Here is a 26,036-nt window from a genome sequence, read left to right as displayed (position 1 = left end):
GACATCGTTGCAGGAAGAGAAGAGGGGCTTCCTTGACCTTGATGAGTTCCTGAGGAGCCCTCGTCCTTAGTACCCTCTTCTTTCACCTGTTCTCCGCTTTGCACTTCTTCTTCTCCGGAGTCCGGATCTGACCACCAAGGTCCCTGTTGATCCAAGTCAATGAGAGTGTCGATGAAGTTACTTGCTCTGGCTACTGCTCCAGTGGGTTCACTTTGTGCTCGAGTTGAGGGCTTCGCAAACTTACGTCGCACGTAATGCTTCTTGTACCTAGTTTGGTCTGCCGGAAGTCTTTTCTCCACTCTCCTCAAGTACCTCCTAGTTCTCTCACTAGCTCCTTCAAAGGTTTCAGAACTACTCGGCATAAGACCTCTCTCTAGGACCCTAGATCACGACTTCTCTCGTGCTACTCAATACCAGCAGTGTCCCACCGTGATCGCCATAAATTGTTTGAGGGGAGGGGTTCCTATCCTTCCGGAGGTGTTACCGGAGGCCAAAGGCCACTGGCATGAGAAGCATGAGTTTTGCAATGCTCTAATGCAATGGATCGTGCAGAGCGCACCGTGCAGTAGTGTGCGAGTGTCGTATGCTATACTGCAGTGAACGACGACGTACGAGTGCACTATGCTAAATGACAATCACCGGTGAACTCCACAACATAAGCAAAATAAGAAAATCCTACACTGGTGAACAATCCCCATATCGGGAAGAGACAAGAGAGATGAGAAAGTGACCGAGTTGGCCAATGTACATATCACTGGACGCCAGGTCACAAGTCGCAAGTCACAAGAATACACAAGTCGCAAATCACCAGAATACACAAGTCTATCCCCATAGTAGACAAAGGGTACACACAAGTCTCTCCACATTCTCTCCTTGGCGAGCTCGTAGCTCTAGCCTCTATCTCTCCTCACTCTCCTCTCTTTCGCTCCCCTGCCGAATGCTGAATGCCCCCCTTTCTCTCTCCCTTCTCCTTCATCTTCATCCCCCGCCTTGGAGGGTCCCTTCTTCGCTGAGAATCTCCCCTCTTTCTTCCCATTGGTCATCCTCTTATCTCCTTAGCTGTTGAGGATAGCCGTTGCGCTGCTGGCTCTCTTGATGGCTTCGGCGACTTCCTGACTCCCTGACTCGCCAGCCTGATGGTATAAATTCTCCATGTGCAGGTGAGCTGGTTCACCGCACCTCTTGATGGCTTCGGCGACTTTCTGACCCCCTCACTCGCCAGCCCGATGGTGTAAATTCTCCATGTGCAGGTGAGCTGGTTCACCGCACCACTGCACCACTGTATCACTGAACCACTGTGTAATATAAATACTCCTGACTGCTCCATGTGCTAAGCTCACTCTCCGTGTGCGCAGCTCTTGATGACCTGTGGTTGACATGTGTCGACTTGTGGTTGACCTGTGTCGACCTGTGGTTGACCTGTGTCGACCTGTGGTTAACATGTGTCGACCTGTGGTTGACAGCCTCGGACAGTACTCCTGGATGAACCCGTGTGATCGCGTGGCTAACTTGTGTTGACACATGGTCAACATGTGGTCAACAGATGTCGTCATGTGGTCAACGCCTGTCGACAGGTGGTCGTGTGATAAGGTAACAAGGGCCTAGTTTGCCACTAAGGCACGGCCCGCTAGGGAGAGTTTGGCTAGGCTCCAATAGAGAAGCTTGCGTCAAATAGTCTCGAGGACCGGGGCGATCTGTTGCTCTGCTATAATATCAATCACCACTTGGCATCCGAGGTATCTCGCTATCTGGCCCCGAGGTATCCAACGAAATCCAAAGGCACTCCCCCACTCTCCAATCTCCCGGGTCTCCTCAGAGCCTATGAAGAAACTGATGGAATTTTTCCTATTGATCCGTGTACGGAAGGCCTCGCAATAGATGGCTAGGGCTCCCCTGACTCTCTCCAACCTCAAAGTGGTGCCCTCGTAAGGCTGTGTCATCTGCAAACTTAGAGTCTAGCAACTCCTCCTATTGTCTGATTGGGAGCCTCAACCCTGTGAGGCTCGCCACCTGCGATCTCAGGTAGTAGCCCGATGCCTCTGCCACAAAAAGGAAAAGACAGGAAGCCAGGGGACAGCCCTGGCGGACCAAGTGAGAGAGAGCAAAGGCCTCGCCCGTGTGTCTACCGATAAGCATCTGACTAGAGCTCCCGGCATAAAGCGCAGAGACTCCTCTGATCCATCTGTCTAAGAAACCCAACCCTTACATAGTGCCCTCTAGGAAGGACCACTCCACTCTGTCGTAAGCCTTATGGGACTGCAAACTCCTCCTGTCTGATTGGGAGCCTCAACCCTGTGAGGCTCGCCACCTGCGATCTCAGGTAGTAGCCCAATGCCTCTGCCACAAAAAGGAAAAGAAAGGGAGCTAGGGGACAGCCCTGGCGGACCAAGTGAGAGAGAGCAAAGGCCTCGCCCGTGTGTCTACCGATAAGCATTTGACTAGAGCTCCCTGCATAAAGCGCAGAGACTCCTCTGATCCATCTGTCTGAGAAACCCAACCCTTACATAGTGCCCTCTAGGAAGGACCACTCCACTCTGTCATAAGCCTTATGGGACTGCAAACATGCGAGAGTCATATTGATGGGGGCTGCCTGGATCTTCAGTAATTTTGCTCCTTCATGTTTCTTCATGACTTGGGGATCAATGGCTTGGCTCTCTTTGTCGGGTCCTCAAATCTTCTATGAGTGGCAAGATGCTTCTTGGGCCATCTCGATTCGACGACACCTTCTTACGTATATAATCCGTTAACGCCTAACTTTCTCTGTAAATCACAGGCATAGGCACACTCACTTTCCTCCCAGCCAACCTCGGTGGTAGCAAAACTCTAGAATAGTCAACAACGTGAAGGCTCCAGCTTGCTAATTACACCAAGCCCCAAAATTCCCTAGATGGATCTAGTATGCCACATGTCTACATTTGAGGGCATCTCCTCAATGCATCATTTACCCCTCTCTTGGGATATCATTGAATCATTTGCCCCTTGGCACATTTTATGCATTTAGACCCCTTAGCCTTAGATCCACCTAGTCTTGTGCCATGTCACCTTCACCAAGGACCTTGACCTTGATTCCTTTTTCGATCATTTACGTGAAGCCCAAACAAATATAATACAAAAATTGATCCTTTAAAGGAAAATGTCCACTGACCCTTCCGAGGTCATGTTGCCTCAACTTGAGCGTAACATTCCTCCCTCTGCAGGCATTAGCGTCCTCGATGATAAAGTCTAGGAACACTCTTCGTAACTGATATACAGATTCCCAGGTAGCTTCTGATAGAGATAAACCATGCCATGCAACCAACACCGTGGGTATCTTCCAATTGCATACTTGCATTGTTCCTCGGTCCAGGATTCTTGTTGGTTTGCATCCTGCATTATCCTCTATCTCCTGAAACAAAACAACACCCTCGATTAGTGAGTCGCCTATATGCAAAAACTTCTTTAAACAAGAAACATGAAACACTGGGTGCACCTTATAACCTTGTGGTAATTCTAATTTATAGGCCACCTTGCCTATTCTATTTAGAATTAACCACGGCCCACAATATCGGGGTGATAACTTAGCATACTCTCCTGCAGTCAAAGACTAAGACTGCGAAGGAACTCTGAGAAAAACTTTTTCTCCTTCCTTAAATTCTCTAACGGATCTGTTTTCATCGGCATATGCCTTACCTCTATCCATAGCTTGGCGGATGTTAGCTCTCGTAAGTGCTAGCATCTCCCGCATGTGAACCACAAAGATCGCGGCACTAGGCACTTTCTAGGGTACTCCAACTGTAGTTGGATTCACTGGTCTATAACCATAGTTCAGCTCAAACGGACTGAACCTTGTAGAGGAATGTTTTCTATCATTGTAGGCAAATTCTAACAGTGGCAACCACTTGTCCCATGTATGTTGCCTCAATGACACATATACTCTAAAATTTGGTTGATTCTTTCCGTCTGACCATCCATTTCTGGATGATCCCCACTACTCATTCCCAACTCAGTCCTTAGTGTCTCAAACACTACAGTCCAAAAATGACTGGTAAATTTGACATCCCTGTCTAACACTATGGATTTGGGTAATCCATGCAAACGAAATATATGTTTAGTAAATAAATCCGCCACTTGCGGGGTACTAACAAACTCTCTAGTTGGAATGAAGTGAACCATCTTGGTAAGACGATCAACTACCACAAGGATAGAATCATATCCACCTTGTGTCATAGGCAGACCTACAATAAAGTCCATGGAAATGCTCTCCCACCTACCTGGTGGTATTTCCAAAGGTTATAAAAGTCCGGGTGGCTTCACCCGCTCTGTCTTACTTACTTGACACGAAAAACAACATGTCACATATTCATGAATATGTTTTTTTATTTTTTGCCAAAAGAAATCTCGCTTCACGAGATCATATGTTTTCTCGGCTCCTGGATGTCCCGCACATGGGCTATCATGGCATTATTGAATGACTCTCTACCTGAGATCATTCTGATTAGGTAGTACCACCTTGCCATTTCTTTTTAGCATACCATCTCTTATGGTATATCTTGCATAAGTTTGGCCTTTTCTAGATGCCAAGTCATCCTTTTTCTCGGGTTTGAATACGTGAGCCTTAGGCCAAAGGCTCTGGACGAACTCGTCCATGAACTCGTCCACCTTTTGAGTTTCTCTAATCTCGGTCATTAGAGTACTCTCTAATACCGTGAAACTCATATTATGCATAATGCGTGACCGCATCTGCAACTTTATTATCCTTCCCTCTTCGGTACCGAATCGTCAAGTTAAACTCCTGCATGAGTTTTGTCCACCTAGCTTGGCGGTCTCTCAAGTCAAGTTGTTTACAAAAATGTTTCAGAGTATCATGCTCAACATCAACATAAAACTCTGATCCATACAAATAATGTCTCCATGTTTTCAGAGCATGGACAATAGCATACAACTCTAATTCATGAGTTAACCAATTTCATTGAGAGGGAGAAAGCTTCTTGCTTTCAAAGGCTACTGGTCTTCCCTCTTGGAGGAGAACTACTCCTACCACAATGCCACTTGCATCGGTTTCAAGGAAAAACGGTTTTTGGGGATCAACAATTTTTAACACCGGTCCTGAGACTACAGCTTATTTTATGGTGTTAAAACTCTCTTGTTGATTATGTCCCCATATAAAAGGTACTTTATCTGAGGTCAGATCAGTCAATGGCGATACTATTTCGGAATATCCTTTGATATGCCTTCGATAAAATTGGACAAATCCCAAGAATGATCGCAAAGCGGTCAAACTCTGAGGGATAGGCCAAGTCAGTATCGCAACCACTTTTTTTGGATCCATTTCACCCCCTCAGGAGTAATAATGAATCCTAAGTATTCAAGTCTTAGCATACACAGTACAGTTTTCTTTTTATTTACATAGAGACTGGCTTTTCTCAAAATATTGAACACTATTCTTAAGTGTTCGTGATGCTCAACAATACTTTTGCTGAACACAAGAACATCGTCAATAAAATGTACTACAAACTTCCCGATATACGGACGTAGTAAATCATTCATAAGCATGACGAATGTAGCTGGAGCATTGGTAAGTCCAAACGGCATTACCAAAAACTCATAATGTCCAAATCTGCTTCTAAAAGCGGTTTTATGCACATCCTCGGCTCTAATACGGATTTGATGGTAGCCACACTTAAGATCTATCTTACTGAAAATTACGGCTCCATGTAATGCATCTAGCAAATCATCGATCCGAGCCATCGGATACCTGTGCTTAATAGTGATATTATTCAATGCTCTGTAATCTATACAGAGGCAAAAAGTATCATCTTTCTTTTTTTTAAAATATCACTGGCGAAGCAAAAGGTGAGAAATTGGGTTGAATCTGCCCTAGCTTGAGGTATTCTTCCAGTTGTCTTCGTACCTCCGCTTCTTCGGTAAAACTTAACCTATAGGGAGGTCTATTTACAGGTCCTGTCCCCGGGATTAGTTCAATCTTATGCTGAACATTCCACTCTGGAGACAACCCATAAGGTAACCCATCCCTAAAACAATCAGAGAACTCCTCTGCTATTTGATCAGCCAACTTGGCCATCTCTCCATTTTGGGTAACATCAGTGCTAGTCAAAGGACCATCAATCGGCTCTACTGATGCTGTACAAAGAAACAGAAACTCTTCTTGAGCTTTTCGAACTTCCATTACGGAAACCAATAGTCCTTGAGGTATATCTTTTTCACCACGTAAGACATATATCACATCATTCATCTTGAATTGATAAATGTGCTTTTTCCAATCTATGGCTAGATTCTTCCTAGAATGCCAAGCCTTACCCAGGGCTATGTCTACATGAGCAAGCTTTGTCATTTCAAAATCAAGCTTCTCAGCATAGTCATGAATTCGAGGTTCCAACTGGGTAATCCTTTGGTCCCATACTTCAATTGAACTTCCGTCTGCCATTCTGATTGTATATGCATAGTCAGATGGGCTAGTCTTTAATTTTAGCCTCTTTACAAGCTTGGAGTTAATTACATTGCGCGTTGACGCTGAGTCAAACAACACAATGACATCATGATTGGCTACTTGCCTTTTCATCTTAATTAACTCCGTATCATTGAAGGCTGTATACCCTGTTGCTGCGGGCTTTGATAGGACATTATCAGATGCACTAGTTACTAGCTTAGCAACAGACATACATAACAAAATAGGTACTGAACTTTGAGAAGATCCCGCTAGCTGAATCTGCATCTGTTCTGCTCTAGGACTTCCCTCCATTTCCACGTCGCATTCTGAGATCACCATCTCAGCTATCCGACGATCCTTATTTCTTGGACAATCTTTCCACTGATGAGGCTGAAGGCATCCAAAACACAAGCCTTCTTAGCATGTTGTATTTCCGCACAGAGCTTGCTCTAGCGAGTTTCTTTCTTACTTAATAGAAGTCTCCTTTTCCCAAAATAAAAATAAAAATCTTACGTATATAATCTGTTAAGGCCTAACTTTCTCTGTAAATCATGGGTATAGGCACACTCACTTTCCACCCAGCCAACCTCGGTGGTAGCAAAACTCTAGAATAGTCAACTTGCAAATTCCACCAAGCCCCAAAATTCCCTAGATGGATCTAGTATGCCACATGTCTATATTTGAGGGCATCTCCTCAATGCATCATTTACCCCTCTCTTGGGATATCATTGAATCATTTGCCCCTTGGCACATTTCATGCATTTAGACCCCTTAGCCTTAGATCCACCTAGTCTTGTGCCATGTCACCCTCACCAAGGACCTTGACCTTGATTCCTTTTTTGATCATTTACGTGAAGCCCAAATAAATATAATACAAACATTGATCCTTTAAAGGAAAATGTCGACTGACCCTTCCGAGGTCATGTTGCCTCAACTTGAGCGTAACACACCTGGTCGAGCCTTGCTCACTAGAGGATGTCCCTATCTCTTGCTACAGACCAGTACAGGCTGATGTGGATACCGCTTGGGAGATTCTTGCCAGTATTACTGCTTGGCAGATTTGGAGGGCTAGATGCACAGAGCCCTTAGACGGATCACAAATACACCCTTCGCACACCCTGGCCAGTATATGGGCTGATACAGTTCACACACTTATGGCCAGTTGGATGAGCATGCAAGGGTCCACTCAGGCAGCCTTTACCAAGAGGGATATATTCCTTAGGGAATGGAGGGGTTTCCGTTTTTTCTCAGAGACTACAGTAGGATTGAGGTGGAATTTTCAGCCTCAGCCTTGGTTTCTTTTCAGCTCATTTTGAGCTGTTTTGTTCTCCTCATGCCTAGCATGATGTATTTCCACTTCAAGCTCACTCGTGTGGGTTTCTTTCATACTTAATAGAAGTCTTTTCATGAAAAAAAAAACTGTAATTCATGGGACTTGTGTTGAAGACACCTCTTGACCTATTTAGAGAGAAAGGATAAATTTTATAACAGTACTCTTCAATTCAATTCAAGTATACAATCTTCATTCACTAAGATTGAATTTTGTGACAAATTGGGCAGCTTCAGATACACAGAAATGCAAACATGGGTATTCATGCCTCACAAATGGTGTCCCGTGATCCAGCTATTTAAATATCGTCTTGTTTATCCTAGATTTATATCCTTATTGGAGTGAAATATGAGAAGGATGCCATAGTTGAAATTGCCATCACTTGCCTATCATCTAGTCTATGTAGGAAAGCAATTTGTTTTTGCAGCATGTAAGAGCTATATTTCAATGTAAGTAGGTATTATTGAGTGATTTAATGTCCCATTTCTCGCTCATCAAATCGTAAGGCACTTTCTAAAAACACAGTATGCAATCGTCTAATCTTCAATGTATTCTCTGATCATTTTATAAAGATTTGAATGTACCCTCCATTTCTGACACCTTCAAATTATTTGATCCTTTGGATTTCTGCTTTTGTTGGCATTTGCACTTCAAGCTTGTCAAAGCCCTTTTTCTATGGATTTCATGGGAAGTCCTGCATTCTTTAGCACTTACATGCATTCTTGTGAAACAAAGGTTTCAAGTCAACAAAATATAGACATTGAAGAAGAGTGCTCAAATTTTATAGAAGAAGTCCAAACATTCGAGAGAAAAGGCTATGAACTTGGTGCAGAAACTATCAACGAAGGGATTTTAGAGCTGAATGCCAAGGAACGACTCCTTGAAAAAGGAAAGGAGAAACGAAGGGAAGGCAGCAAATACACAAAGGAGACGAAAGGACCAAGAAAGCTAAAGCAAGAAGAATACTTAGATTCCACAACAGTAGCACAGGTGGTTTGAATTTTAAAGCCTGTTTATGGCAGCCGTTTTTGTGTCATACTGTTTGAAAACAAGTGTGCATGAATGCTTGAAAACATTTCCTACTAAATAATCAATTTGTAGTAATGGGTTAATTGAAAAAGAAACAGAAGGGCTGGAAGACAGAGGGGTGAATGGTGTTAGGAGGTGAAAAAGCATCATGAGAAATCAGAAAAAAATTGCAAGTGAATGCGATAGCATGGGAGGACCTAAGGATTTTAAATATATATTTTTAATACTCGTTTTATAGGGTCCAAATTGCAAAAATTACAAAAATATGTGTGGGCTAGGAATATTTTATTATGGATATTTGAGTTCTTTCTTCTTAATGAGTGCTTTTCCACAGTAACATTGTGGCAACATGACAAACTAGTATCATATAAAAATTTCATATAGGAGTGTCTTTTTGACTTGTAGGAAGGTATAGATTATATACTTGAGGTGAAGGAGCGGGTTTTGAAATCCGAAAGTGAAAAGTTTGAACTGCAGCAGAGACTTAAGTTGGTATGCTATCTCCTTTGGATGTAGGTTCTTTCATGAAAAAAACTGTTGTTTTTTGGGATCGTCTTTAAAGCGTATATAACATCCGAGTTGTGAGATCAAGTTCATGCAATCAAATGCACCAACATGAAGAGGTCTTCATATAAGTTTTTGAAGATATTTGGAGTAGTTGACATGTGGATGGTATCATTATCCCACCTGAAATTTTGTTCAAAAAGTCTTACCCATTTGTATTTTAGACATGGTCTTGTGAATGAAGGGCACACTTGTTGTAATCCTCATTTATATTCTTGTGAGTTTGATGTAGATGTCTCTTAAGATTGCCTTCCTTTCCTTTTCGTCATCCTCCTTTTGAACCACCGAAGCTCATAGCGTTGGTCATTTTTTAAACTCGTCAAATGACTGCATCACCCTGCCTCTTAGTTAAAGTTATGTGGATTCTCGTGTAGTTTACAATACTTCTTTGAAGTAATTGGCTTGGGTGCCATTGCCTCCATATTTATCTTGCAAGGTATACCTCTATTTATCATTTGTGTGATCAGGATGGTTTCTGGAAGGCCTAAGCTTGGAGTGTCAATCAGAATCGGACACACTTTTAAGGCCTCCTAAGGAGCTTAAGACCTGTGGCAACATATGTGGATCGTAACTATCAATTACCTAACCACAGGTTTTTACAGCCAACTCTTTCAGACGGAGAGGATAACTCCAGCTTGTCTTGTGGCCCATGAGGTCGTTTGGGATCACGTTCTGACGGTAGTCTTGCATGACTTGTGCAGCAGTCTGGAGGATCCTTTCATGGATGAGGAGCTTTGGGAAGCCCTCAAGGCTCTCCTGACTCAGAGGTGTCCTGGTGAGGATGGCTTGATTTGGCCTTCTTTCGAAACTTTTGGGAGATCATCTCCACCCCTTTTTCCGCCTAGCTTGTGAGGAGATCTTTGACACGAGCTCGCTTTCTCAGCAGAGGGTTGATTTGTTTGATCCCGAAAGGGGAGATAGGTCAGACATCTGGCAGTGGAGACCGATCAATTTGCTTGATATTGCATACAAGATCCTCGCCACGGTCTTGAATTTGCGGTTAACGGCCTCATCTTACTGACATCATCCACGACACACAGACTAGGTTCGTTCAGGAGCACAGCATCCTAAACAACATCTTCACGTTCTGGGAGGCAATGGATTGGTCCAGGGAGGAGTCACAGCCACTGGCCATCCTTCTCTGGGAATTTGAGAGGGCTTACAATAAGGTGGAGTGGTCTTTCTTGGACGGTACTATGCGGAGATTGGGTTTCTCAAACAAATGGATTAGAGGAGTTTCTGTGCTTTATGTGGGGAGCTCTAGTCAGATGCTTATTGGTGGACACACAGGCGAGGCCTTTCCTCTCTCTCGCTCGGTCCATAATTGACATGACCGAACCGCTCATGCCATAATTTGGACCTACCATGGTTCCCGTGCATCAACAGAGCGTTGAGCCGATATAGCCCATGCTCCTTGACTCCTTGAGCCACCACCTTTCCATTTGCCGTGGATGTGACATTGACTTTGCCGTTGTCGAATAAGACCGGCATATTGTGCGTGTCCATCTGATGGACAGACAAAAGGTTTTTGCACAAATTTGGTACATATAAGACACCGGAAATCAGCTCCTCGTTTCCTGCAGTTGTGATGAATGGAATACTACGAACACCCTTCATAGGGCATGTCCGGTTATGACCTTGGAATTGGGATGCGTACCTTCCATGGATTTGAACCGCTCCTTGTTGACCAAGCCTCTCATCTTCGAGGAGCTTGGCCCTTTACTTTTGCAGGAAGAGGCTCGGGAAAACTATTTACTCAATCAGACGAGAAGGCTCTCGTGGCAAGGGACAAGCCTGGCAAGGGTAAGTTCAAAGACTCCAAGAACAACAACAAGACCGAGGATGCAGAGAAAAAGAGGTAGATGAAGTGCTTCTACTGTGAAAAGCTTGGTCATTCTGCTAAGGAGTGCCGCAAGAAGAAGGCGGACCTCAAGCGAAAGAAGGAGTCCAAATCCAAGGAGGAGCCAAAAATTGAATCGGCAAATGTCACGACCGGCGCTCTCTTCATCATCATTGAGTACTGCTCCACCTATGCAATCAATGAAGGAAAGGAAGGCTGGTACGTGGACATTGGAGCTTCAAAATACATTACACAGCCCCCTCGCTCCCTTCCTCTTCTTGTTTGTGGCGGAGGATTTGGGCTCCTACTTGAGATCACAGGTGGCGAGTCTCACAGGGTTGAGGCTCCCAACTAGACAGGAGGAGGAGCTACTAGACCATGAGTTTGCAGATGAGACGGCCTTGTACGTAGAGGGCACCACAACGAGTTTGGAGAGAGTCAAGGGAGCCTTGGCTATCTGTGAGGCCTCGGGTGCGCAGATCAACTCGACAAAATCCATAGGTTTCTTCACAGGCTCTGAGGGGACACAAGATTCGAGAGTGGGGGAGCGACTTTGGCTTCCGATGGATCCGCAGAGCCGGACAACAAGATACCTCGGATGCCAAGTTAGTATTGATTATACAGCAGAGCAGCAGATCGCCCTAGTCCTTGAGAGTGTTATGTGCAAGCTTCTCTACTAGAACTCGGCCAAACTCTCCCTAGCAGGCGGTGCCTTAGTGGCAAACGAGGTCCTTCTTGCCACGGCTTGGTATATCGCCTCTTGCTAGTGTTTTCACAAAGGGTGCATTGGGCAGCTCAGCCGCTTGGTTTGGAACTTCCTTTGGGCAGGATCGGACGGCTTGAGGAATACTAGAATCCAGGTTGCTTGGCAGACGGTGCTGTAGGCATTGGGAGGATTGGGTATCATTGATAAGGAGATGCAAAGCAGAGCCCTCTTGGGCAAGTGGTTGTTCGTAGCCTCACCCCGGGTGTAGAGCCTTGGAAGCTCCTCTTACAGCGAGGGCTTCTCAAGAACACCCCACGCACTGGGGGTAGTGGCAACATTCACACAGATGGATCTTCTCCAGGGTCCCCCTTACGAGGAAGGGTTCCCCCTTGATGAGGAGCCTCCATAGGGTCTGGCAGAGATTAGCAGGGGGCCTCATTCATGCTCAGCCTAGATGGAGAGAGGAGTTCGAGTGTCAGCCCCTTGTTTGGCACCCATAGATCAAAGATCAAGAGGGGCGTATGCTCGGGCAACAGAGTCACATTGGTTAGGCATAGTGGGATAGTGGGACCGGCTGGATCCTTTGACAATTGGAGCAGATTACCCATGGAGGTAGAGGTGAGGCTTGGTGCCTTAGTACATTTGCGAGGGGCAAAGCAGCGAATGAGAGAGATTGACCTAGCCATCCCTAAGTCCTGGTGGGAGGGACTTCGCGTGTGGATGGACAACAGATGGTTGGGCCAGTTTCCTCAAACTAATGTCCCCTTGAGGATGATGATGCAGCGAGGCAGCACACAGTCTGGTTTTTTTTGTGTAGGACCTAGAGGCCTACTCCAGGCACTCATTGAGAGAGACCCAGAGATGGATGGGAATCTGGATGGGATTCATTGGCAAATGATCAAAGTGGTGGGACGTTTGGGGAAGAAGTGGCACATTGATCCTCCCAGTATCTTAGAGCAGGATGGCACCTCTAGCTTTGGGAGGGTAGGCCCTTGAGGGAGGTCCAGTGGGATCCGAGAGAGTGGTTTTGGCCCTCCAAGGGCGGCCTTGCCGAGCAGGTGGATGAGGTGCCCTGCTTTAGCTACACCACACGGAACATCAGCCATGGGTGTGGATCTCCGCCTTAGTGGTCCCACCACTTAGCTTTTACTGTATTTGGTTTTTCTTCAATATCATAGACCCGTTGGTCTTTACTTTCTTTCTCCTAGAACACAACATCCCAGCAGATCATGATTTTTTTATTAGGAAACCGAAGGCTTATAGCCCTTGCTTTAAGCGGGTATAGCAATTGGCTCCCCTATCATCCAACTTTGTTCTTAACTATAGAGGAACCAAAATGTAAGCAACCTAGCCAAAACCTCTGAAGTGACCAACCTTTTGCTTGTAACCACGCCATGCCTAAAATGGATTTCAAGTCACTAATGCCTTTGTTGAGCATCTATTGGTGGTACATCTTGTTATAACTACCCTCCCCCCAAAATGTGTTTTGTCTTTTTATAGGGCTTCAAATGTACTTTGCCATTTCCCCAAATGTTCTACTTTTCCTTCGTTTCCAGTCCATTCTGCTGAGGAGTGTAGTGCAATATTAACTGATGATGTATTTGAGGAACCTTATATAAACTCCTTGAGGCATGACACATATATTACTTCTTGAACAGTCATAATAATTCTAACTTTTCTTTCCCCATGTGAACTTGGAAAAGTCGTCGATGATGTGACAAAGTTGAGAGTTTCCTTGTGAATGTCAGTGTTCATACATCAGAGTGAGAGCCAATTTCAACCTTTTTTGGTCTCTCACTAAGCTATCCTTGAATGCCATGTAGCCGACTGTTCCCAAAATGCATCTCTCACTTAAAAACATCCATGGCCTGCTCTATAATGGCCATGTGTTCCACCAATGCATGCACATCAAGCTGCAATAATTGATATGCACAAATTTGCATGTCAGAGAGAATTATAAACATTAAGCTTAGCTATAACCACTTCAAAGTATTTGGAAAGGTCTCAAGTTTCGCACTTGCCATTATGAAAGCTGATGACCTTTTCCTGGTTTTCAATTGTACCAATCGAGAGTAAATCTCTATTCACAGGTCATTCAGGAGCCTTAATCACATTTTCATATGCATCTGTACCTGTTGCCTGTGCTGCACCTATAGCCATGGCTCCATCTGTTCCCGGTGTTGATGTCACAGTTCTACGTGCAGCTCCATCAGCTGCAACTGTTGCAGCAACACCTGGGGGCATTGCCCCCCCATTGTGTCATATATGGGGCTTGAGTACAATATCTACAAGGCAGGAATTCCATTGAAAAAATGCACTGACTCCTGAAATTCATATATAGTAGATGGATGGCCTGTTTATACCTTCTCATGTTTTAGACTTGACTCCCACAACTATCCCAGCTTTGTTCGAAAAAACTGTCTGGTCCTTTTCCTCTCAAATTTTGCAGGGGTATGTCTTAGTTTGAATGCTTCAATGTTTCTAATTATTTAATGTTCTACAACATGACCAAATTTATAATGTACGCTCAGGTTTATATTGCCAGGACCTCTGAGACAGTTTGTGTTTACCTTGTCTCTTGAATACCTCTGTGGAATGATCAAATACCGGTGTTTCTTTTTTCTGAATACACAGGAAATGTTGGAGATAGAACAAAAACAAAAGGAGATAGATGCATCCATTAAGAAACGGGAGGAGGATGAAAGAATGTTGAGAGAATCAGAGGAAAACATTTATAAAGCACAAGAAAAACAGGCAGAAGAAGCCGACGAATTGGAGAAGATTGCACATAGAATAGAACTAGAACAACAGATTTTAGAACAACGGAACCGTGAATGGGAGGCTGTGCTAGCTCGTGACCATGAGATGTTGCTTATGATGCAGCACGACCGTGCTGACGAGGTTAATTATGAGCAACACCTTTGGCAGGTATTCTTTTAGTGCATGGTTTGAGTTTGTTATTCTTTTGATTTTTGGAATTGATAGGATTTTACCATTGCAGCATGTAAAAATTTGACTGAAAGTGGACTTATGTGTCTTTCACAATGGAAATGACTAATCAGTGTTATATCTTATCAGCTGTTAGATCAGCTATTGTGGTTTTGAAATTGTACATCATTGTACGACCTTTCCGTTTGATTTGGAGGTATGTGACAAGGCTTATTTGCTTGAACCTCACCACATATATTGAAATTGTATCCTGGTTTTCTTGTATGTTTTCATGGACCCCAATAGAAAGAAGGAGCCTGCTACCTTAGGTGTGAGTTTTCAAAACAGAGAGACAACTTTCCAAAGCAAAGTGCGGTGGCTCAGTGGTAGAGGAGGTGGCTAGGAAAATGCTACCTCTGTATTTTGTATGTGTTCTCTCATCAAAAGGACACCTTCGCAACTCATTCTCCTTCCCCTACTCTATATGCTTCCACTCCTTGCCTCCTTGCAGTGCATTTCATCTCCTTTCCTCCCATAAACCCACTAGGACCCTTGCATTCTCTTAGACCCTCAGAGCCTCTTTATTATTCTCTTATCTCCATTCAGGAGGTTCTCTTTCTTTCTCAGGCTTTCCCATTCAAGAGTTCCCGACAAGACCCAGTTCTACCATGACCACTTCTTGAGGGTTTCAGAGAGGACAGAGTGACACCAGGCCTCAGTATCCTGAGGACAGATGTGTCTCACACGCACTAGGGTTGCTAGCGGGTCTTATCCCATTAGCTGAGGATCGAGGAAGGGAGAGCCGCACACCTATTTGCAGGCTATGCACATTGGTAGAGGGGGAGGCAGAGGAGCACTTCCTATGTAACTTGCCCCCACCTACTATGAGATCCGAGGACGGTACCACTATTTCTTTCTAGAGGGACAACGGGTTCGGGCCACTCTCCCAGCTAATCCACTTCCATGACCAGGTCTGTGTTGACCTCTTTTTGGTGGAGATGCGGTGACATGAGGAGACCCTATTGTAGCAGATCAGACATCAGAAGATGACAGTACCACAAGAGACAAACTGAGCACAGCGACACGTCACCGACTTCTATGCCCTAATCAGCCGCAGGACACATCGAAGTAGAGGAGGAGGAGATCGCTAACATGAGGATAGCATGGAACTATGGGAAGAGATGATGCGGAGTGGTAGAGCCAACAACAAGGATGAGCATAACATGCTTTTTTTTTTTTGTGGGAAGAAATCTTTTATTGCTGTAGAATAATTACATTCATAGTTACTTCAAAAACAAAGTAGCTACTACTCAACTGAAGATCTCAGTATAAGCTGTATACACATCCTGATCAATCAAACGAGTCTGAAAGCAATCATAGAATGATTGTTGCAGAGATCGTTTGAAAAAAAGAAAAGATGAAAAAAGTGGATCACCAAAGACTCTATGATTTCTGTCCATCCATAAAGTCCATAGGGTCCAATAACGCACCCATACAAAAAATAAATCAAAACCCTGTCTCTGTGGATGAAAGCCAAACAACCAGAAAAATCTGCCAAAAGTAACAGTAGGAAATTGCTGTCGAAGCCTCTGTCTGATGAGAGCAATGAGATCAAAAGTATTTGGACAGGACCAAAAGATATGAAACACTGATTCAGTATAGTGCTGGCATCTGCGACAAATAGCTGAAACAATATGTTTGTGTGCGAGTAACTGTCCGGATGGAAAAATGCCAAGGAGAACTCGCCATAGGAAAAGCTGTTGTCGAAGAGGGACTTTGTAATGCCAAAGGAGGTGCAGCCTTTTTCGCCACCACTTCATTGGGCGATCCATATGCCAAACAGTATTTGCTCTGTGGGAAATCCAAGGTGGAGGTAATAACACTTTATACAGTGATGACACTGTGATATGTGAGAGCTTCAAAGGACGGACGTATAAGGAAGGAGAGCATAAAATCCAATCCTCAAGCCGATTCTGAGCTCCAAATGAGGTACCGGCAAGTACGGTTGGAGCATTGCTGAAATTTTATGCCATAAAGGACGATAGTGAGCTCCCAAACCATACTTGCGAGCAGCCATAGAAAAATATAAAATTGTGCCATCATCCTGAAGTACATCCGCCACAGATGAAATGCCTTTGAAGGAGAGAAAATAAGAACGTCTGGGTTCTTGTATGGCCAACGGAAGGTGGAATACTTTAGACCAAAAAATATTCTCTACCCTCAAAGAGTTGCCCGACAGAGAGTCCCTGCCATGCCATTCCAAGTGGGATAAGATGTGTTTCCAATCAAGAAGCAGACGAGAGACAAAAGGGCAGCCTCTGATCTTGCCTTGGATAGAGCCAAATAAAAAATCCCACTGAGTAGGGTGCCAATTCCCAAAGGCAGATGTTTGAAGATGTAATAAGAGAGAATGGATCATGAAAGCCCAGGGCTGATCTCCTTGCATAAACTGTATCATCATTTTCCCTCTGTGAGCAAGTAAATGTATTTGAATATTGAGAATGTTCAGACCCCCGTGCATCTTTGGAGAACAGAGACGATGCATAGAGAGTAATCTGAGACTTTTCTTGCCATGTTTTGAACACCAGAAAATTTCCATGATAGCTGACATAAATGAAACCAGATCTGCCTTAGTGAACATAGTGAGAGGCAGATAAAATTGTATGTATGCTATCAAAATGGATTGTGTGATTCGCAGACGAACATGTAATGGCCAAGTTGCAAGCTTCCAATATTCAAGTTTTGCCCTTAACTTTACTAGCACCCAATGAGTTTGTTGTGAACGGGTAAGTCCCCAGCCTAGAGGATAACCAAGATGTCAAATGAATTGAGAAGCGGGGACAATTTCTCCAGGCCACAGAAGGTTGTGCCATTCCTGTGCATGTAACGGCAGCAATTTTGATTTCTGAAAATTTACCCGAAGGCCAGCAGCCAAACCATATGTGGAAAGAGCATGCATAATCATGGACAGATCAGCCCGAGTATTTTTTGGAGTAAAGAATGAGTCATCAGCATATGCTTGAGCAATCATGCTGCGACTGCCAAGAATCTCCAAACCGTGCAACTGATCAGTGTCCCCAAGAGGTGATCCAGATATTGAAGCAGTGGATGAGTGGCTATGGCAAAAAGTAAAGCACTCAGGGGACATCCTTGCCTGACACAGCAAGCAAGAGTCCAGGATGGAGAAATATCGCCTGAGAGTATGCAGGCAGCTTCACTATCTTGATATAACCAAGTAATGAGTTGCTGCATTTTTGTGCGAAACCCCAATGCTTGCATAGTCGATGAAATAAAATCCCACCGAACAGTATCAAATGCTTTGGCAATATCAACTTGCAATAACAAAACATCCTACTGTGTGTATTTGGCATATTCAATTCCAGTGTAGGCATTAGCAATGTTATCGGTGATATGCCTGCGCGGGACAAAGCCATATTGAGCAGGATGCAACCCATCATGTAAAATTCCCTTTAGCCGATCGATAATAATTTTGGTGGTGACTTTGTAAATTACTGGCATAAGAGTGATAGGTCTCCAATCTGCCAAAGACTCACAAATTTGTTTTTTGGGAAGGAGTTTAACAAGACCTAAGGCCAGTATGCTAGAAAAAATTCGACTATTAAACCATCCCATCCAGGGGATTTCCATCTGCCACATGATTTGATCGCATTTGACAGTTCCCTCTCAGTAAAGGGTTCCTCCAATTCCAAAGCTTGAGTGGGGGAAATGATAGGAGAAACATGTTGCAACAGTAAATTTCGTGCAAGCAAAATCTGTTGCGAGGGAGGAATTGCAGAGCCAAATTGCTGAGAGAAATGATGCACACAAACAGAAGCAAGCTGTGACCGTGAAGTAGTCCATGATCCATCTGGCATAAGCACTCTGCAAATTTCTGTTTTGATTCTCCTCTGATGTAAACTTTTGAAAAATTCTTTGGAAGAGCAGCCTTTATCTGTAAAGGCTCTTTGTCTTGCTCTAGTCTCCCATTTTGCGAGTTTCCTGTGATCATTTAGTTTAAGACAATGTCTGGCCTGGCATAGTGTTGTTTGCTCATGCATGGACAATGACCGATGATGACTGAGTTCAGTGAGGTCTTGACAAGTAGATTTGGCCTGAGCAATGGTTTCCCTCAGGGTCTTCATGTAAGACTTGCCATAAGCTTTGATCACCGCTTGCATTTTAGAAATAAAAGAATCCTAGGCACCATCAACATGAAGATGGCTGCTAGAGGAGAGACAATGAGCTGCTTCAATAACCATTGCCTTGAACTCAGCATGTTGCAAATAACTATTGTTTATAATTAGATGTCTCCTGTGTGGCAATCTATCATCTGGCATATTATGAAAAGCTAACCGCAACCATAGTGGTGCATGGTCTGAATGGACAAAGGCATAGTCAATCCACATTTTGCATGTGAAATCCCCATTTTGTTGGGGAGCAACACTATACCAACGATCCAGACGTGCCTGATAGGCGGAAAGAGCATTATGTTGAAAAGTATAGCCTGGTGACAAAGGCTGTAATTCCTTCCAAAGGTCAACCAGATCCAGATGCAGAAGTAGTTGAGACCATGCATGCCTTTCAGGAGATAACATATGGTCATGTCTGGAGCATTATTGAAATCCCCACATATGTAGGCATGATATCTCCACGGATATTGTTGCATGGCTTCCCAAATTGCAGTTCTTTCTCTAGAGGACTGAGGTGCATAAACTGAAGCAAATTCAAACACCTCTCCTCTAATAATGCATTGGAGAACAAGCCATCTGCCTTTGTTGTCATTTAATGCAATGACTGGTTGAAGCTCATGTTTGATCAGAAGGACAACCCCTGAGAAAGAGTGCTCCCCAGCATAGAAAATATCATATCCACAGTAGTGTCCTGTCTTGCCGGCATAAATATGTTGGTTGTGTTCTTGTAATGCCACTATGTCAGGCTGAAATCTGTTGATGTATAGCCACACAGATTTCCATTTCCTACTGTCACAGATGCCCTAGACATTGAGTGTAAAACATTTGATGTGAGCAGTCATATATACAGGTATTTATAGTAATGTAACAACTATTTACAGCAGAAAAATTTATGAGGTCAGCCTTGCATTTCTATCTCAGGGTCGAGGCCTCGCCCCTGAGAAGAAGTAGCCACCTGAGAAGTAGACAGCAAAGCAGCAACCTCTTCTTCAGGGAAGAGTGTTCTGCTGGCTGTTAGTGCAGCCCATGTAATCCCAATTCCTGTATTTATCTCTGGGGTATTTCCGCTAGAAGATGCACCATTCCAAGTGCGGGGGGGTGGAATTCTTCGAGCAGAAATAACTTTTCTTGGACTTTGCCAGCCATCAGTTGGAGGTTGTTGTCCTTTGGTCGAGGATTGAATAACAGGAGGTGAATGTGAAGTGAGATTCCCATTGGGAGCCACTGGAGCTTTGCCTTTATCCTGACTCCCAGCAGGCTGTCTACTGCTTTTATTTTTGTGATGAGCACAACATGCACACTAGAGGTCGAGCCCATCATTGCTCTACTAAGAGGAGACCGTCCAAGTTGAGGTGTCACTCTTGATATGGCCCATTGGATATAGAGATCGTGGAGAACACCCCCCACTACAATGAGCAATGGCTCGACAGACGTAGATATGTGACATCTTCTCATCTCATCTCATCAGAGAGCCACCATGGTGCCCGGATATGTATTTGGAGCACTAGCTTTGCATGTCTGACTTTTTGAATAATTTTGAGATTTTTAGCTTAGTACTTAGCAAAGGCCTTAGCGAGCCTTTGCTTCAGCCCACAGTGGCTTGTATGAGTTACTTTATTAATGTACTTTGTCTCATAGGTCCGTGAGGCCTCCCGAAGATGTTAATACAACTCTCCCTCTCTCTCTCTCTCTCTCCGTGACACCTGGACTTGTATCTTTGCACTGGCATATTGTACTCATCCCCCCATTTTGCACCCAGGGGCGGTTTCCTTGCATCTAGTTTACTTTGTATTTAGGCTCAGATTTGACATTATGTACTTTCACTTGCATTGTATTGCGTAGCACTTAGATGATATTTGACGATGCCTCTTCTTTGTGGCACGTTGATTTTGTGCTATCTTGTATGCAGAGTTCTTGATGTCCCATGGGCCCATTTTGGCCTTTAGTGGACAATAATACACTTTCTTTCTTTCTTTCTTTCTCTCTCTGTGGACCTGGTTCATGCACTTGGTACTCTAGCTCTGAGCACTTGATATTTTCATGCCACCCTCATGCTATTTTGCTACTTTTTTGCTATTTTGTACTAGTATAGCATTTTAGTACTCAGCAAGGGCCTTAGTGAGCCCTTTACCCCGGCCCACAGTGGCCTGTATGAGTTACTTGATTCTGTACCCATTCCCATAGGCCCACAAGGCCTCCTACAGACATTAATCTCTCTCTCTCTCTCTCTCTCTCTCTCTCTCTCTCTCTCTCTCTCACCCCCCTCTCTCTCTCTCTCTCTCTCTCTCTCTCTCTCTCTCTCAGCTCCCTCACCCCCCTCGCAGCTCCCTCACCCCCCCTCGCAGCTCCTCACCCCCCCTCGCAGCTCCCTCACCCCCCCTCGCAGCCCCCTCACCCCCTCGCAGCCCCTCACCCCCCCCTCGCAGCTCCCTCACCCCCCCTCGCAGCTCCCTCACCCCCCCTCGCAGCCCCTCACCCCCCTCGCAGCTCCCTCACCCCCCCTCGCAGCTCCTCACCCCCCCTCGCAGCTCCCTCACCCCCCCTCGCAGCTCCTCACCCCCCCTCGCAGCCCCTCACCCCCCTCGCAGCTCCCTCACCCCCCCTCGCAGCTCCTCACCCCCCCTCGCAGCCCCCCCTCGTAGCCCCTCCCCCCCCTCGCAGCTCCTCACCCCCCCTCGCAGCCCCCCCTCGTAGCCCCTCCCCCCCCTCGCAGCTCCCCGCCCCCCCCTCACAGCTCCTCCCCCCCCCCTCTCACAGCTCCTCCCCCTCGCAGTGGCTCCTCTCTCCCCCTCGCAGCTCCCTCGCAGCTCCTCTCACCCCGCTAAGACCCTCCCCCTCGCAGCTCAGCCACTCAGGCCCCCCACCCCGCTCACCCGCTCATCGTGCAGTGGCAGCGCTCGCCATCTCCTGCTTCTCAATGCCGCCAGTTTCCCGTTTTCAGTAATTAAACATGGCCGACGTCGTCGAGCATATTACAGAAGGAGCAACAGCAGCAACATCAATGGCCTCCACGACCGACATGCTGCACTATAGTAGAAGAGGACTTGCATCCTCTTCAAAGGACAGAGCAGTACCCGCACTTGCCGCACTCCCAGTCGCAGGTACACCGGTTTCAGCTCCACTATCTCATCTTCCGCCCAGCGCAGTGCCCGCACTTGCCGCACTCCCAGTCACAGGTACACCGGTTTCAGCCCCATTATCTCATCTTCCACCCATAGCCACCTTGTACCCGCAGTTTTTTTCACCCCTCCCCTCTCAGGTCGCTTCTTCTCCTACCCCTTCTCCAACTTTAGCCTTCCCCTCCTCTTCTCCAACTTTAGCCTTCCCCTCCTCTCCATCCTCGGTACCCGCATTCTCTCCCCCTCTCCAGCCTTCTCCCTCATCCCCGCTACCGACCTTACCGGTTTCACCCCTTTCCCCCTCTCTTTCGCCTTCCATGCCTTGCACTATTTGTCCTTGCCAACACATCCTACCAGAGCTTCAGCACTTTCAGGCCCACCTCCGAGATGCCCTTCAGATACTTCACAGGAAGGACGAGACCATTGCTCTCCTTACAGCTCAGGTTGCATCTCTTACTGATCGAGTGACACAGCAGGACCGGGAGATCTTGTCTATTAGAACAGATCTTCAGGTCTTACAGGCGACTCATAGGACTCTTGCTGGAGAGATTCATGGACACACAGAGCGAGTGCAACAGATCGAGACTCGCGTTCAGCACATAGACACATCTCCCACTACAGCAGTAGCAGCGGTTGAGGAGCGTTTGACCTCCCTTCAGACAGAGGTCCAGAGAGCCACAGAGTGGGTGGATGTCGTCCGCCGTCAGCCATCACAGCCTCAGAGATCGACTGTATCAGCTACATTGGCCGAGTCACAGCAGAGGGCCACAAAGGCCCTCAACATTCGCATTCGTGGTATCTTGCCCTCGGAGACAGAGTCCACGATGACACAGGCTGTGACCTTTGTCTCTCAGACATTGGGAGTACAGGATCATGGCATAGTAGGAGCATATAGAGTCGGGAGAGATCGTACTAGAGAGCAGCCCCTCATTATCAGATTCAGAGATGCCCAGGCACGTCTAGCTGCCCTCAGGAGGAGAGGGACACTCAGAGACCAACCCACAGATTTCCATGGACGAGGATCTGACTCAGATACAGGTTGAGGAGCGCAAGGCGCTCTTGCCTCAGAGAGACGCAGCCCGAGCTCAGGGCAAGTGGGCAGTGATCAGGGATGGCAGACTCATCACAGGCACCTTGAGGCGTGCTCCCACAGTGCCTAGGGATGACAGACCAGCAGATATGGCCCCACCTCCACCTCCTGCTCCGACCGCCTGACGGGACAGGGCTCATGGGACACACCACCTGTCAGATAGTCTACGCATCGCTGTATGGAACTGCAATGGTTCTTTTACAGCACAGCCAGGCAATCTACGGGGGGCTTTCTTTGGGAGAGATATCATCTTTTTCACAGAGACACACGAGAGTCCAGAGAGACCTTTGCCACGAGTGACAGGATATACATGGAGATCTGCCTTCAGACAGCACACTCGAGCATTTGGAGTGAGAGGATCTGGAGGAGTGGCCATTTTATACAGAGAGCATCTCGATCGGATCATCACAGTGGAGAGAGCGGACTCACATGCCCGATTCTTGTGGGTACGCATCCACCGCAGAGCCTCTCAGCGAGATCTCTTTATTGCAGTTTGCTACTTCCCCCCGGCGCAGTCGTTTTATTCTTCCACTGGACCAGGCCAGTCCATATTTGAGGATCTCTCAGCGGACATTGCAGATTTTTCACATCGCGGAGAAGTCATCCTCTTAGGGGACTTCAACGCGCGGACCTCAAACAGACAGGCCCTCACTTATGACTTCATGGAGGATCCGGTCATACTTCCGGCATCTCACAATGATAGCCTCTGTCGGACTTCATCAGACTGCACAGTACAGCCCACAGATCAGGGACGTCAGTTACTGGAGCTCCTCACCTCGCACAGTATGGTCATTTATAACGGCTTGTCCAGGTGGCCACAGTCTTCCATGCCGACATTCTCTTCTGCTTCTGGGCGTGGCACTAGCGTGATCGACTACATCATAGGTCCCCCGACTCTAGTCCCTTCCATCCATAGCCTTACTGTTAGCCCCTTCATGCCCTCTGCCGACCATGCACTCATCCACTTTACTTTGACTCATGTCTCCCATGACCCACCCCCCCCTCGTCATCACGACCGCACATCCTATTATGAGGTTCATTTCGACCACCAGTTCGATGATGTATATAGCCAGAACCTCAGCCGCCTACTCCGTCCTCATATATTAGATGCTCTACCATCCACGCAGGACCGGTGGGAACTTGTACATTCTTCACTCGTTTCTGCTGCCCACATGTCCTTCCCTGCCACGTGTCATTCGTCTAGTCCCCCACCGGTTGGTCTTGTTCCTTGCAACGGTTGGTATGACGAGGAGTGTAAGGAACTCCGCAGGAAACTTCACCTTGAGACCAAGGAGAAGTCTCCCCTCCTTACCGAAACCAAGAGAGACTACAAGTGGTTGGTTAGGCGCAAGAAACGCCAATTTCTAGCCCAGAATGAGGAGGAGCTGAGAAGCTTGCTTTTCAGCTGTGACTCCAAGGAATTCTGGCGAAAATTCCTCCGCTCGAAGTCTCAGAGCCCCCTTACAGATCCACGTGTCTGGTCTGCATATACTTCAGCTCTATATGATGTTCCAGATCAGCCACCCATCGATTTATCCCATTCCCCTAGGCCAGCTTCATCTATTCTTTTCACACCAGAGAGTGTCCGTGCAGCAGTCCACCGATTGAAGAACGGGAGAGCTAAGGATCATGATGGATTGCAAGCGGAGTATGTAATCCATGGGATTGATGCCTTAGATTTTGTTCTTTCCCAACTCTTCAATGAGTCTGTTTGTACAGGCCTACCACAGTCCTGGTTAGGCAATACCATAGTACCTATCCACAAGTCGGGGGACCCTATGGAGCCGTCGAATTACAGGACCATCATGATCGGCCACGTTATGGCCAAGATCTTTGCATCAGTTTTGGAAAGCCGTATAAATGACCATGCCGAGACGACAGGACTCAGAGCCAGAGGGCAGGCTGGATTCCGTAGGGATCATTCGACACTTGACCACATCCTCACACTTAGGGCACTGGTGGAGGAGGCCAAGTCACGAAGGCAACGGCTTTATTGTTGCTTCGTGGACTTCAGGAAGGCATTCGACACAGTTCCGCGATTCAGATTGTTTCAGAGGATTCGCCAGATGGGCTTTAGTGGAGAGATACAGTGGGCTATCATGGCTTTGTATGAGAGGGTCACTGGTCGAGCTCGGACACGTGAGGGGCTCTCAGAGGAGGTATGCAGCACGATTGGGGTGAAGCAGGGCTGCCCGCTCTCTCCCACTCTCTTTGGATTATACATTGATGAGCTAGAGATGTTTGTACAGATGACAGGTGGTGTGGGCTCTACTCTCTCAGGATCCTCCATTCCTATCCTCCTATATGCGGACGATGTGGTTCTCATTTCCTCTACTGCTCAGGGCCTCCAGGCACATATTGAGGCACTCCACAGGTTTTGCCATGATAGGGGGTTGACCGTAAACCTTGGCAAGACCAAGGTTATGGTTTTCAACACCTCTGATCGTATTTACAGCATGGATGAGTTTCACTTCACTTATGACGGACAGCCCATTGAGCTTGTTAGAGAGTACACTTATTTGGGGGCAGTTTTCAGGGGACCGGTCTTCACCATGACATATGCAGCACGAGATAGGATTAGTAAAGGGTATGCTTCGTTGGCTCATCTTGAGCGTCAGTGTTTTCAGTCCCACTTTCAGCATCCCGATACGAAATCCTTGCTTTTTGATACATTGGTGAGACCAGCTGCGATGTATGCAGCTCCTTTCTGGGCAGGAGACCTCGGCGCTGCAGATTGGAGACGAGTAGAGAGGTTACAGATCATCATGTTCTCTCGGCTCATTAGGGCCAAGGCTACAGTTCCGCACGAGATC

The 26,036-nt window shown here is 46.2% G+C and overlaps 1 protein-coding gene across 1 annotated transcript in view; it reads left to right on the top strand.

The window, feature by feature from the left end:
- The window catches only part of LOC147906348 (uncharacterized), a 604,593-nt gene that overhangs the window by 73,183 nt on the left and 505,374 nt on the right, over positions 1-26,036 (top strand). Inside the window, exons 5-7 of the mRNA XM_087391025.1 lie at positions 8,493-8,738; positions 9,192-9,278; positions 14,531-14,824. Of these exons, the coding sequence (XP_087247151.1) occupies positions 8,493-8,738; positions 9,192-9,278; positions 14,531-14,824 (627 nt within the window). The remainder of the gene's footprint in view (positions 1-8,492; positions 8,739-9,191; positions 9,279-14,530; positions 14,825-26,036) is intronic.

The sequence above is a fragment of the Dipteris shenzhenensis genome, chromosome 1, assembly GCF_047967505.1.
Source record: "Dipteris shenzhenensis isolate YYH24624 ecotype China chromosome 1, Dip_SZ_1.0, whole genome shotgun sequence".
Classification (NCBI taxonomy): Eukaryota; Viridiplantae; Streptophyta; class Polypodiopsida; order Gleicheniales; family Dipteridaceae; genus Dipteris; species Dipteris shenzhenensis.
This window is presented reverse-complemented; position numbering and strand designations above follow the sequence as displayed.